This window comes from Rhipicephalus sanguineus, chromosome 1 (assembly GCF_013339695.2).
Source record: "Rhipicephalus sanguineus isolate Rsan-2018 chromosome 1, BIME_Rsan_1.4, whole genome shotgun sequence".
Lineage (NCBI taxonomy): Eukaryota > Metazoa > Arthropoda > Arachnida > Ixodida > Ixodidae > Rhipicephalus > Rhipicephalus sanguineus.
This window is the reverse complement of record NC_051176.1, coordinates 318,657,239-318,671,758: the sequence shown is the minus strand read 5'-3', so window position 1 is coordinate 318,671,758 and position 14,520 is coordinate 318,657,239. Positions and strand designations below refer to the sequence as shown.

At 48.8% G+C, this 14,520-nt stretch overlaps 1 protein-coding gene across 1 annotated transcript in view; it reads left to right on the top strand.

The window, feature by feature from the left end:
• The window catches only part of LOC119379474 (WW domain-containing adapter protein with coiled-coil homolog), a 467,389-nt gene that overhangs the window by 166,181 nt on the left and 286,688 nt on the right, over window positions 1-14,520 (top strand). The window contains exon 5 of the mRNA XM_037648773.2: window positions 8,885-9,024. Coding sequence (XP_037504701.1) covers window positions 8,885-9,024 — 140 coding nt within the window. The remainder of the gene's footprint in view (window positions 1-8,884; window positions 9,025-14,520) is intronic.

Genomic DNA, 14,520 nt, shown 5'->3' with positions numbered 1-14,520 from the left:
CAGCACCCGTACCATACAAAGTATGGCCTCAGAGATCAAAATGAAAGCTAATAGGTGATCTATGAGGCTTTATTTCGATCGCTACTTTATGCCTCAGAGATTTGTAATTGGAAATGCCAATCATGGAGGCACTGGTCAACTGTGGGAAATCGTATCGACCTCGCGAACATCCTACATTCCAGTTCCTGTATCCCGCGCTGCGCTGCTATAGGGAACCAGCGCTGGAGTTTCCACGTTGTGGGCAGTGCCGCCCTGGCGGTCAAAGCGTGCATACTCCAGCCACTCCCGCGGATGAAAGGGGCGATTGGTTGAGGCGAATGCTGGCGGTACTGTTGGCGGTACTGTTGCGCATTCAAGTGCCACAATACGTAGAAATGAGGGAGGACGTATCCTTCTGTGCTTTTCCTTGTAACACATATGAATAGGAACGGATGCGGCGTTGCATCCCGGCAGTCAGGCGAGCTCTTGCTCTCCTGTCTAGTGGCGTCAGGCTGGTTTCTAAACCGAATTGTGCGTGTCTGCTAGATCTATTTGATAGTGAGGGCCACCAGTGGAAACCGGGGCCAACGAGCAGAATTTAATCGGTGTGTTGTCGTAAATAAGACGTACATATTATGCAGCATGCGGCATATGTAACAATCTTTTCATCTGACCACCACCAAGCTCCTTCTGATGCCATTGTGTGCAGTGAATATGATACAATAGGCAGGTAGTCTACGTTATTTGCAAACAGTTATGCAGGAGAGCTGTCTGTCTACGAGATGCATATGGGGGCACGTTCGTCGAAGCCGCTGAACTGTTATGAGAAATTCGCACGTGATGGATGCCTCCGTTGAACTTCACTTGTGCTACAGACAGTGTTCTTGTCACGAACAAAGCAGCGGACTACTCGAAACTTAGCTTTCTGGAGTCAGCCGATGCGGTAAAGCTTTTTTGTGCATTGGCTACCGTGGCGAAGTGACATCGCAATTTATGCCTCGCTAGAAAAGGGTCAAATGTTTTGGATTTTTACTCGCGGTTTAATTCGCCTAACGTACTGTGTTAGTTTTTTCGCTTGCCTGTGTGCTTAGAATAAACGTGTTTGATCAACATTGACAATTGCTGGCGTTTTACGTGCCAAACAAGGTATCATAATGAGGCACGCCGTAGTGTGGGAATCAGGATTAATTTTGACCGCTTGGGGTTCTTTAATGTGCACATAAATCTCAGTACGCGGGTGTTCTTTGTATTTCAACCCCATCGAAATGCGCCACCGTGGCCGGGAATCTATTTCGCGCCCTCAAGCATAACAGCGTGACACCATGCATGCTATGCTAGCACGGTGGTTTGCTTGATCCACGTTCGCGTGCATACATACCACGGGCTGGGCCTACATACCACGGCAGAAAAACGTTGACGCAGCTACCCCTTGCCTCTTACGTTTTTTTTTTTACTGCAGTAGTAGGCAGCTGGTATTGACACAGCATGTACTTATCAATGGAGGCTTGTGAGCCTGCACTAGCTTGACACAAATCCCAGGACGCAACCAGAAAGTGGTGACGACGGAGTCGACACCACAGCACAGCACTTGTCTCTTCGACGCCGTATGCACAGACGTTGTCTGCTCTGCAGGGCTTCTCTCCGTTTTCCAGTGCTTTCCTGAGAAAGTAGCCTTGAGACAATGTTATTTTTTTCTAAACCATAGAGCAGTATCACTGGTGCAATGGCTGCTCGAGCTGTTCGCACCAAAATGAAGCACGGGAACGGTGCATGCACGTGCGCTCACCGCGGTACAGTGCGGCTGGTTGTCTGAGCGGGAGTGGCATGGCCTCTGAGATTAGCCGGCGATGCAGAGGCCATGCTAGCGGCTGAGTTATGTCGCGACTCCCCGCCTGGCGCCCTTTTTCAGCGCGCCACCTATCCAGCGCTGGTCTCCTATTGCTGCTATCGATCGCCGCCATTCTGTCGAATGTGTCTGCGGTAAAGCGTTTTGCGTGCGCGTTCAATTTTATTTTGAGACTTGCTTTATTTTACGCTCTGCTGTCTCAAAAGATCCGAGTGAAATGGTGCCAACGGTGCCCTCACAGCCAGTGCTGAAGACCGCGGCGACGACAACGAAACGCGGCAGATAGTCAACTGCCGATTTTCTGGACATGCTCGAAAATTCGGACGCTTTCGCAGCACCGTCACCAGCCGCATAGACGTCAATGGAGAAGAACGTCCGAAATTTCGGGCGCTAAAACTCTTCGGCGTCCGATTTTTCGGACTTTCTGTCCAAATTGCAGGTCCGAAAAGCAATAATTGAAGCCCCATTTCTGCCGCGTCTATCATCTCGTAGGTTCGAACAAGCGCTTTCGCGAGTCGACCTGTTTGCGACAGTAGCAGAGTCCGAAAGTCAGCTTTGTCGCAATGCCGAAGTGTTATGGGGTGAAGCGGACCCGCAATTCAAAGGGGCCGCTATCACGGTGCCGTGCACCGACATCCTTACGGATAAGCAGTGGAAACGCACGGAGGCATGATGGCGGCAGGTGGCAAACGCGCCAGTACGGCTCAATCGCTGGCAAGCTTTACAATAAGCATCTTCAGTCAACTGCTCGGTAGTGCATGTGGCCTGGTGCAGTTGCATGCATAGTGCATGCATTTAATAGGCGAGAACCCAAACGCGCCGCGCCGCCATTCATGCTGCCTCTTTGTGCGACCGCTAAGTGCGCTGCACAGACACGTTGCCTTCACGAACGAAACCAGCTTGTCATGGTACAGCGATCACATCACACTGGCAGAGATACAGGCGGACTCGGTTGCACGTAAACGGAAGTGCGTGCACCATAGTTTCATACAATAACCTAGAGAGGAAACTGGCGCTGCGATCGGTCAACCACCGTGGGAATGATGGGAAGTACAGGGTTCGGATTGGATTTCGTTAGCTAGCAAACTGTCTACAGATTTTTTTCTACAGTTTCAGTTTCGTTCTTTGTGAGGCGTGGGCAGTGGGGTGCATTGCAAAGCACTCAGACACTGCCTTTGTTGTTCAAAGAGGCTGAAGACCGCTAGGTTTCTTGGTTTGCTGCCACGTTGCAGCTTTATAGGTTGTATTCGACAGTTTTAGCAAAGCGTCGTGCACTCACCGCTGTGCATAGATGTAGCGTCCCATGCCAGTGCAGGAAATTGCGTAGAGCTCACGTTTTGTGATAAGCGCTAGTTGTCAAAACTCTTCCAAATCTACTGCAAAAAGACGGCGAAGCGAAGTAGACGCACCATCACGCTCCTCTGATTTCACTTCACAACAAAACGAGAGATGCGTTGGGGGCAGGCCACTTGGACAGACGCATCTGGCATCGCAGCAGATGATACGTGAAGTGTTTCTCACTCAATACGGTACTGTTATTTCCATAAATAGATAATGCGTATTTTCTATGGAAAGACAAGCACATTTGTTTCAAGTGTTGTAAAGAAAATAAATTATTATATTGTGACGCCAAATCTGGAACACAATTGCAGAGCAATGCATACCCTGGTGGTTGAATTTGTCCAGGTTTCAGTTCCATCTCACGGTCACGCAAACTTTTTGCAGCAAGTTTTACGTACAAAAGAATGAAGCAAGTTTTAATTGGAAATAACTTTATATCACTTTGTTTTACACTCGGCAAACAAGCGTCACGAATCTCAAGAAGCTAATTCATCCGAAGCAAACCCGAAGCCTGTACTTCCCATCATTCCCATGGTGGTTGAAGCGCCGCTCAAGAAGCCCGTGTAAACACTAGCGCCAGAATCCCCTCTAGGTATTATTGTAAGAAACTCTATGGCGTGCAGCAACGCATTGACAACTTTTTTTGGCCACCGGGACCCTGAAGTGTCAATAAAAGTATTTTTTTTTTCTGACGCATTCGTTTTTTCGGGCATTCGATATTTCGGATATTTACGTTCCCCGTGGAGTCCGAATTATCGGTCGTCGACTGTACATGCTTTCGTTGTGAACCACATAACGTACGTCGCCTCCTACCTCAAGTTGCAGGCAACTGAACGCACCAAACTAGATCGTCTCATCCGCAAGGCGTACAGACGTGCAATTGGATTACCGGTCAATACCAGCACGGAATTATTTCTCGAGCTGGAGTTACACAATACTCTAGACGAGATAATCAAAGCACACAACATTGCCCAGTGCGAACGTCTGGCGAAGACCAGAACCTGTCGACACATCCTCGAGACACTGGGCATCAACTACCATACGCAGCGCGGTGAAAAGGTCAGGATACCCAGACGTATTCGCGAGCGCATCGTCATTCTGCCGTTGCCTAAGAACATGCACCCAACACATCACATCGGTCGGCGCAACAGGTGCGCCCAAGACCTTTAAAAGAAATTTGGCAATAGTAAAGACACGGTTTACGTGGACACGGCCCGTTACGAGTGCCACCGTGGCTTCGCGGTCGAGATCACGGATCACATAGGAACTTGCGTCACGAGTGTGACGATAGGCACGGGAGAGACGGAGGTGGCCGAAGAAGCTGCCATAGCTCTCGTGATGGCAACCACGGACGCCGAGGTGATAATAGGCGACTCGCAGGCGGCGATACGCAACTACGCCAGCAGCCGGATCTCCCGCGAAGCGGCCCGCATTCTCCAAAATCACGAAGGCAACATCTGCCGCAAAAACGACAGTTTCCTCATATGGACCTCCGCCCACACTGACCCTCCACTTGCGGGCAACGCGACTGCCCACGCCGTGGCTCGAGGACTTGCACGCCGAGCTGCGACGCCTGCCGGCAGTCCCGATGTCTCGCACACTTCGACAGCGATGTGGGAATGGACATGGGGGGATCGCATGACCACTTTCAGAGACATCACGCAACACTACAGACTGAACCGATGCAAATATCCTCCACCCCACGCCAAACTAAACAAGAAACAGCAGGTTGCCTGGAGACAACTACAGACACACACGCACTCGAATCCGGTGATCCTTCGCCTCTGCTACCCAGACATACGTCCGACGCGTGTAAAGCGTGCGGAGCCAGAGCGACGCTGCAGCACATGCTGTGGAAGTCTACCGGTAGCGAGCAGCAGTCCCTTACGAACCCGGTAGACATGGCAGTCTCGAACCGCGAGGCGCGATGGGAGGCGGCTCTGCTCAGCCACGACCTTGCCGATCAACTGTGGGCCGTCTGGCATGCCCAGGATGCCACCCTGGTCCAAGGACTCGAGGTCGTCACCTAGGCCGGGGTAGCCTCACCCCGCTCAGTGATGCCGGACATGTTCAATAAAGATTTTACTCACTTACTCACTTAGCAAAGTGCTGCGTGAACCACAGGAAAAAGGAAAAAAAATGCTGATTAATTAGTGGCTGTATATCACATCCCATCCATCTCACACACGACCACGTGGCCTTTTTTTTTTGATAACTTGATGGCAGCCTTAAGAAAAGAGAAAAGGATGACTGCAACGCATGTGTTTAAAAGGGGCAGGGGTGGTGTCCGGTTCTTGGAACAGCCTAGCAAAGACGTGCACACGACTGCTCATCGAGCGCACGTGCAGAATCTCGTTCATTTCGCCACTGTGCTTCGTTATACAGCACTTATTGACTCGGCGGTTCACGCTCGCACGTTTAGGTTTTAAAAAATGGGCGGCTGTACATAGCTAAATAAGGCTATTGCACACTTTAGCTTAGGGCTTGCCAAATGCAATATTGGACAAATGTTGCTTCACAAGTGCTGTGAAAAGGGTCTGTGCCTGCTCTGAACATTCTCTCTGACTGCTACAAACTTGCTCGAAAAGGCCTTTCTGGCTGCTCCAAGCTCGCTCCAAAATGTCTTTCTGGATGCTCCAAGCCTGCTCCAAAAGCCACTTTTGCTGGTTCCCAGGACTGCTCCCAAACCCATGTACCCTGTTACACCTCTGGTATACACTGACACAAATGAGAGGAAAAAGGACATTCCTTGAATCCTTGTTCATCCCTCATGACGCATCAGCGTGCAACACCTACTGCCTCCCCCCCCCCAATGACATGTGTGATGAGTAGATTTGTCGGCCTCCCCTCATTTGTGTCAGTGCATACTGAAGGTGCCATTTGCATAGCTGGAGAAACTGCTTCACTTTTTGTTTTGTTGGAGGCAGCTGCATCTCCGCATGGCAAGTCACAGTTTTTTCGGGCAGCATTCAGGCCGAGACCCGGCTACCAGCACTGGCGCGTCGCACCACATGCGCACTTCGTCGTCTTTTTTTCTTAAATTTTCTTCTTCTCCTCCACGGCGTACTTCTGGTGGCCAGCCCTAGATTCGTTATTTGTTAAGTCTGAGCATATTTTCTCAATGATATCGTGTGCATGTTTACTTGCCTTATTACAAATTAATTTTGTATCAGCTAGCTCAGTTTTGTTAAATTTGTTCTTGAGACCGGTGGTTCTCATCCTGCACAAAAATCTCAACAGCAGATTGTCCTGTCCAAAAAGTCTCTTTTACCAGAACACACAAACTAACCCCTCAAAGACCAGCATGTAATTTTTGATAAACTGAGTTTCTTTCTGAATGCAATTTGAAGTGCCGTAATTGCAATGTTCCATAATTACTATGAAAATATTCTTGCCAGTTTTTGTTTGCGTACATATATATTCTCCTTAGGCAGAAATAGGGAACAAGTTTTCTGATTTTCTAGAATATAAAATGGTGCTTGAGTTTTGTGACTTAGATTTCCAACACAAAGTACTGATAAAAGGAAAAATTGCCATCCATCCATTTGTGGCATGAAGCTATAAGAAAATTCATACAGATTTCAAAAAAAAAAAAACTGCCTAGTAGATGAAAAATTTGTCTGGATTGGGGATCCAAGCTGGAAGCAAATCTTCCTGGGGCGGATGCTCTATCCAGCTAACCAGAAGGCTGGCAAGGGCTTTGTAATTGACTGCTCTAAGCACATTGAATATGGCAAAGCAGTTCTGAGGAATCCCGCGAGGTAGTGGAAGGGTTATGCAGATAGCCGTAAAACCACATCTGCTTTGTGTTTTCTTACAAGCTGCTTATTTTGACCTATGTATCTGCTTCTGCTGTCTTTCCAGATGAGGGTGTCGTTTTGATGGGCAGGACTGTTTAGAGGTGTGCACGGGCTCCGGGTAGCCCGAAAGCCCGAGCCCGACCCGGCCCGCGGGCCGGGCTCGGGCGGCCCGACGTATTTTCTCCTCGGGCCCGGGCCGGGCTCGGGCTACTTGGAGTTTTATCGGGCCGGGCTCGGGCCCGGCGCAAAGCCCGACTCAAGCCCCAAATATAGAGAATGAGCGGGAATCATTTTCCAGCACGCATACAGCGCCTTTTCCGCGACCGCCCTTTACCGCTTTTCCTTTCCATTCGCTACTTTAAACTAAAGGGGAGCAGGTAAAGCACTGCCTCTGTTGCACTCCGACAAACAGAGAAGTAACACCACCTGAGCTAGTGACGGCGCCACGCGACTGTTCCGTGTTAGATTTAAGGCCAAATCCCATATGAGTGAAAATGCACGCGACAGCGACGAGCGACCCGACGTAGATCGCCTTCGTGCAAGCTGACGCTTGCATTGGCATACCCCACACACGTGACGGCTTTGACGAGCGAACTCCATTGTGTCTGGCATGAGGCCGTCTACTCGTATAGCAAAAGTGCCGCGCTGTCGCAGGTATGCAATGCAAATAAAATTCCCAAGCTTGCCAGTCTCGCAAAAAGATATTAGCAATTCCGGCGACGAGTGCAAGCAGCGAACGTAACTTCAGTTCGGCGGGCTACATAATGAAAAAGCGCCGCACTTCGTTGAAGCCGGAATCGTTGGACTGCTTGCTGTTTTTGCACGACAATTTGTAATCCGTGTAATAGAGACTGTTCGTCGTGTGTCGTTTGGTCATATTCGATATGCTCAATAAAATGCCAAATTACCGGAAAACAATGTTTTGTTTTCGCAGCGAACCTTCAAAAAGCCGGGCCGGGCCGGGCCGGGCCCGGGTTTGTGTTTTCGTACGTCGGGCCGGGCCGGGCGGGCTCGCAGCGCTTTGCCGTCGGGCTCGGGCGGGCCTTCGACAAAGTCAGCGGGCCCGGGCCGGGCTCGGGCTCGGAAATACGGCCCGTGCACAGCTCTAGGACTGTTTTCTGATTGTGATTTCCATTGAGAGAACAGGAGTAGAGGCACCGGGCATTCAGGAGAGGGGCTGCAAAGCAGTGGGAGCAGGACCACTGAATCTGCCAGTGGAATAGGACATGCATCTGGACAGCAGTGAGGAGATATCTATCAGGCGATTGAAAATGTTGAAACCCATTATTCTCTGTGGGATAGCAGCAAAATACGGGGGAATTCTGATGCAAAATCGCTGTGAAGCTCGCTTTTGCAAACAACGTCAACAACACTGGGGTCAAACTACACTTGGCGGCCTCTCTTGCGGCTGCACTCACTGGCTGAAGCAAAATAAAAATGACTGAGGAGGATATCACGTTTAGTAGTCACCTTACGTCCTTCCTACTCTGCTATTCAAGTGAGTGCTGGTCACACTGCTCCTGGCTGCCCTCGACGCAGCAAAGCTGATCTCGCTCCGCCACTGGATGACAGTGCTCCTACTTCTGTTCGACCGCTGAAACATGCTGCTCTGAAGAGAGCACTTGCAGTGTGCCTTTAAGCGCTACTGTTTCCCAGTGGAATTCACTTTGAGTATATTGCGTGCTGTGAAAACAGGGCAAGTTTAGCATAATATGAGACAGGAAACTGTAGATGGGAAGGCCGGGTTGTGTTTTTGTAATGTTCCTAAGTGTATGGGCCCATTCCAGATTCATTAGTTTGGCATTGTGTTATTTTGCTAGCGTAATGGCTAATGCATGCTCAAGCAGCCATTACAGTTGCAGAAGCTATTGTACTGAAGAAAGAGGATGATCAACGGCTGTTAACTTGACCTGCACAGGGTCAAGCAAGGATCGATTCAGCAAGAACAGCTCATTTGGCAGCAGTTCAAGCACCAGTGCAAAAGATGTGCACGTGTCCAAGCCTCGGCCAGCGGACGCAACTACCCATCGTACCAATCACGAGAGAAGCCATGTTGAGGTAAGAGAGTACTGTTCATCGCACTGCAACAAAGTTTCATTTCGAAATGTTTTTCTTTCGGTTCGAAAGCAGTGCAAGGGATTGAGGTGCAGCTTTCTAGTTACACGAAGGACACGAACAACTTGTACACATTATAGAATAAAAGAAAAAGAGAAAAAATCAGTTACAAATAATGGATTAAAAAATGTAATTGATTACAGTGACCACTTAATGCCTCTGAAAGGGATTCAGGAATTAATGAGAAGTAGCGGATTACATCTTACTTTGCTCTTAACTCTTATTAATATTGCACAAATACAGTAAATTCAGTAAGATGGCTTAGTTATTTTTCCTCTGCAGTCATTCACATGATAATGTTCAATAATAGCTGCTTTTTAGAATTTTTGTTGGTCATCTTCCATTGTTTCTTTTCTTAAGACATCGACAGCGATACAATGATGGCTCTGGAGGGAAGCATAGTGCTGTAAGGCACAGACACCTTGCTCAGAAGATTGGGGTTACAGTTGGAACCTGCACTAACGACATCGCCAGGGAAAGCAAAACATGGGCTTTTGTGGGACTATCATCGGTGTAATTAGACAGAAAAAAAAGGGAACTGTCTTTTGCCAAATTTATTGCCAAAAGTCAGTAACAGTGATTCCACTCCTGCGCCAACTGCGCCAAAGTGCGCCAAATTGTATTTACTGCGCCATCCTGATAATATCGACGAAAATTGCGCCAAACTGCGCCAAAGTCTCGGGTTTGGGGGCGTCTATCACCGGCAATCGCACGGCCGGCGCGTCAGAACATGTGCAGCTTGATTTTGGGGCTGCCAAAGTCGCAACCATGGACCAAGAATTATTCCGCTGAATAAATAGCGCTCGCGCGTGCGTCCCGAATAAGCCACGATGCCATGCATGGTGCCGACGCAGCTTCTGTTCTGCAAGTCGGCTCGACAGCAAAACGCGCTCTCCGCAGAGGCTCGTGACGTCTATGCCTCTCGGTAGCGAGACATCGGCGGACGTCGTCTGTTCTAGAAACGCTGCTGATAGCTCGTTTCAAGCGTCGCACGGCACGTAAGGGAAGCAATGTTCAGTAATAACTACATGTGTGCTGCTAAAATGTCTGTCACTTCTGTTTCTGGACATCGCGGAATGAAATCTGGGATCGCTAGCAGTATATATATGGAACAATATCGAATTTTCCTTGCTTCGCGTTTATGGAGGAGCACGCGAACGGTGGAAACGCGTTCACACTTTCCTCAGATATACTTTATCCATGGATCTTCATTCGGAAGAGCTTTTTCGTAATTGCTTATACCAGCACGTCCGAGTTTAATCACTCTGCGTAATACCCCCTAAAAGGCCCTGCCCTTTCGAGTTCACGTGCTAGGGTTCCAATTCGAATTTTTTGCTTGCTTTTTAAAAACGTAATCTCATTAATAAAAGCATTTATCCTGGTCGGAGCAGCCGTAAATATGCAGCTGTCAGTAGCGGGCCCGTCGCTGACGGCCCATAGTGAAGCGGCTACCCCATGTTACACGTCCGCCCCTCGCTTTCGGGGGTCAATAGCTGACGAGTAAAAAAACTCAGTTTTGCTTAAGGGCGAAGCAATGAATGCGATACCAACAGATTGTATTGTTAAATGAAGTAAGGCTAGCAGCTAACTCTTGGATTCGATCTCGCGTAACTCAACAAAACACTGGTTTAAGGGAATATGGCCGCTCCAGGAAACGAAGCGTTTTCTTGCTCTGAGTTCTCTAAACACGAAGTAAGCGTTGAAAGCACAGCAAGTTTACGAGCCGTCTCCTGATGCCTCGAGATGGCGCGCGCGCAAGCGACTGCGCCCTTCGAACGATGCGGTCCCCCCCCCCCCCCCCCCCCGCTCCCCTGGCGTCCTTTCATGCTCCTTACGAAAGACGGGCGGGGCGTTTCCTCTTTGTTTGGTGAGCAAAAGATGTTATCTCATGCGCTGTCCGTGCGACGGAGACAGACGGCCGGCTAGCTTAATCTCCGCTTCAGCCGCGTTCGTCGCCAGCGCTCGCGAGCTTTTACCCGCGGCTAGAATGCGCGTGGTGTGTTATTAATTTGGTCTTTATACAGAAAATTACGGCAATGGCGACGGCAAAAATCCGCGGAGAGTGTCCATGTAATTGTTATCACAATAAACATTTAAAAAAGTTGAGGAGCCATTTCACTCTGTGAAATGGATAAGCGAAACTGTTTCGCGCATGACAAGGATGTGACATGGTGGAGGACAGTTTGGTATGTAAGGCCAGGTTGTTAACGTTCAATACGCAATATTAATGCGAAAGCATCAGATGTTTTATCAAACACGAAAATTGACCGTCGACGGCGTCAATCGATTGATGCAAAAAATAATCATGTGATGGCGTCATCATCACGTCATAGATCGTCAAAACTTGTGACGTCATCATGGCGTAATATATCGTGATGTCACGTGATGACGCCATCACGACATCGTCGCTTTACACTGCTTCCGTAATCGGTGCGCCGATCATGGAGCTAGCGCAAAACCAGGTGAGGTGCAGATAGCTTGCAGAGAAGGAGGGGGAGGATCAACCCGTCGATCGAGAAGAAAAAGAACCTGGCTTTCGCCTTGGAGTTTTCCTAGGGGAATGCATTAGGGACAGTGTGGCTCTTTGGCATTGAGGCACTGCTGTACATCGCGGTGTTTGTCTACCACGTCTGCTGATAACCACGTAGATGTATTTAGAGTGTTATTTCATAAAGTGCAATTTTATTGATCTGGTATTCTGTTTATTTGCTAGTGTCGAAAATAATCGCCGAAGAGGTTAATTCAGAACACTCAACTGCATGAGCCCTTATTTTTTCATTAGCGAGTGAAGTATGGAGTTCTCCTGAGATGATTTTTTCCATGAGATTTGCAATGAATCGAAATATTTCTAGCCTTCATAAGAGCCCCATAGTAATATTCCGGTGCTTGAATGTTATTGCAACATGCTTCTGTAGTGCACACCAGGATGTAAAATTCGCTGCTCCAGAGTGCTCCCAGATGCAAAATTATCTGCTCCAAAGTGCTCCAAGATGAAAATTTTGCTGCTCCAAAGTGCTCCAAAACGGAAATTTTGCTGCTCCAAAAATTGCTCCAAATCAGAAGTCCTCGGTAGCATCACTGCAGTAAGCTTACTTCACGAAGCCTTGCCTTGCAGCGATTTCACAGCTCTGCCTTTGCATTGTCAAAAGTGGTCTATTGCCACATTGTCGTTGTGCTCGCCAAAAAACGAATGAATAGGGGATATTTCAAACATAGAGCACCATCTGTTGACAGTGCTGCAAGTTCCATCCACCATCTTCCCGTGTTAGGGAAAACGAAACCAGTTGCATTTCAGAAGTGTGGTTCGTTGGGCTAGTTGGTCGCACATTTGTAAAGGGAAAAACAGCGCTTTTCCTTTGTGTTCCTTCGCTTGTGCTGCGTCTTCTTTCGCGCTGTTTTCGCCATTTACCAGTTGTGTATTGCAGCATTTCGGGTCTAGCTGCAGATTTTTCATCTTCATTCTGCAATGACTTCCCGATGCTGTGTGCACTGTTCAAGCAACAAGGGAGCTGTGACAATAATGCCACGTGCGTTTCTTATTATTACTTTTGCTGTATTCGGTTTTTGCCCACAAAAACTGTCAGCAACGCTCAGCGCAAACCGTGCCTCATTGTTCGAGAAGCTTCGCGATGATTGTAGATCATTTTGTTAAGATTCCGCGCAAGACGCGAACATTCGAGCTTGTCCTAGAGATTGCCAACAACCAGCGATAACGCTGGAATATTCTACGGCACATGCATAAATGCCGACGCGCTTCACTGCTTGTCAGTTGATTGACGGTCGACGTTCTATTCGCCGCTATCAGTGTATTGCTGTAGTTTACTTTCAGTTTCTCGGCCACAAGTTCGGCCAAATAGTTTCATCCCGGACGTGCTGACTGCTGCCTTCGTCGACGTCACGACCACGCGACAATAAGAAAGGGAACACCAATTTTAATGGAATGTATTGGTTACCTGACTGAAAGGAAAAAACAAAGTACTGACACGAACTGGTTTCGTCAACAAGAGGCACTGCGCTTATTTCGAAAATGATAGGCGCACACAAAAGTGTCTGTCTGCAAAAAGGCGTCTTGCGTACAATATAAGCTAGACTTGCCAAAGTTTCGGTATGTGCATTTTTAAACAGACTGAAGTCGCGCACGCGCGAGAGAGCATGATTGATCAACATTTGCTTGTCTGTGTTGCAGATCGATGAAAGCAATGGTTTGCGTATATAAACGTGCATAAGGCTATGTTGATGGCTTAAGGTGAGAAAGATGTGTAGTAAATATCAGTGCCACAGGCGCTGCTGTGTGTGTGTGGGGAAAATCTCCAGTGCCGCCACACGAGACTCGATCGGTGCATGGGCCTCCACAGGCATCTCTGTGGCATTGTGGCATGCCACGTCTTCCTGTCACTTGACACCTCCCCCCCCCCCTTTTATTTTTATTTTGCTTTCTTTAGCCAGCGTGCACTGCGAATTGCTGGAGCTCTAGTAACGGAGCCAACACAGTGGAGCTGTTCGTTCGGTAGATTACCATAACGGGTGCAACAGCTGCACCAATGGCGCCAATTTGATACAATTTCTTATTTTTGCGCCAAGCTGAGCCAAAACCGTGAAATTTGTTGAACTTGTGCCACGCTGCGCCAAAATGCCCGACCAGCTTCAAAATTTTCTCAGTTGTGCAAGTTCTAGCGAGAAATGGAGGCCGCATTGGTGGTCTGCAGTGTGGGCATCATCCAACACAGACGCGCAGACCCTAAACTCCCCCCCCCCTTCCCCCGCGCGAATGAAAAGTCACAGTTTCACCGCAAGGACGAAGCAGTGAATGCGATAGCAACAAATTGTAATGCTATACGAAGTGAGGCTGACAGCAAACTTTTGTATCCGATCTCGCGTAACTCTACAGACGTTGGTGTAAGAGAATGCGGCCGCTTCAGGGAAAGATGCTCTTTCTGCACAGTGTCTTCGCATTGAGAGCGCAGCACGTAGAAGGGTATACAAACCGCCCGCTGATGGCTGCCACGATAGCGCGCGCGCCAGCGCCCTTGAGAGTCAAAGTTCGATGTTGCTGCTCGATCGACACCCCTCCCCTCTCGCGTCTATTCATGCTCGTTCAAGACGGGTGGGCCGTTTCCTCTCTGCTTCGACGGCAGGCCTCCTGAGCGGTGTAGTGTTATCGCATGCGCCCTCCGAGCGATGGAGATGGGCTGCCTCATTTGATCTCTGCTTCAGCCGCGTTCGTCACACGCACTCGCGCGCTTTCACCCGCGGTAGAACATACTATGCACAGGGACATGTTATCAATTTGGACTTTATACGGGACATGACGGCAAAAACCCATCGAGAGTGTCCATATAATTGCTGTCGTAATTAAAGGACAGTGGTTCTCAAATTTCCTGATGCTTGTTTTATTTCGTGCAGAACGCTTTTTCAGCCGATTTGGCCGCAGTACACTGG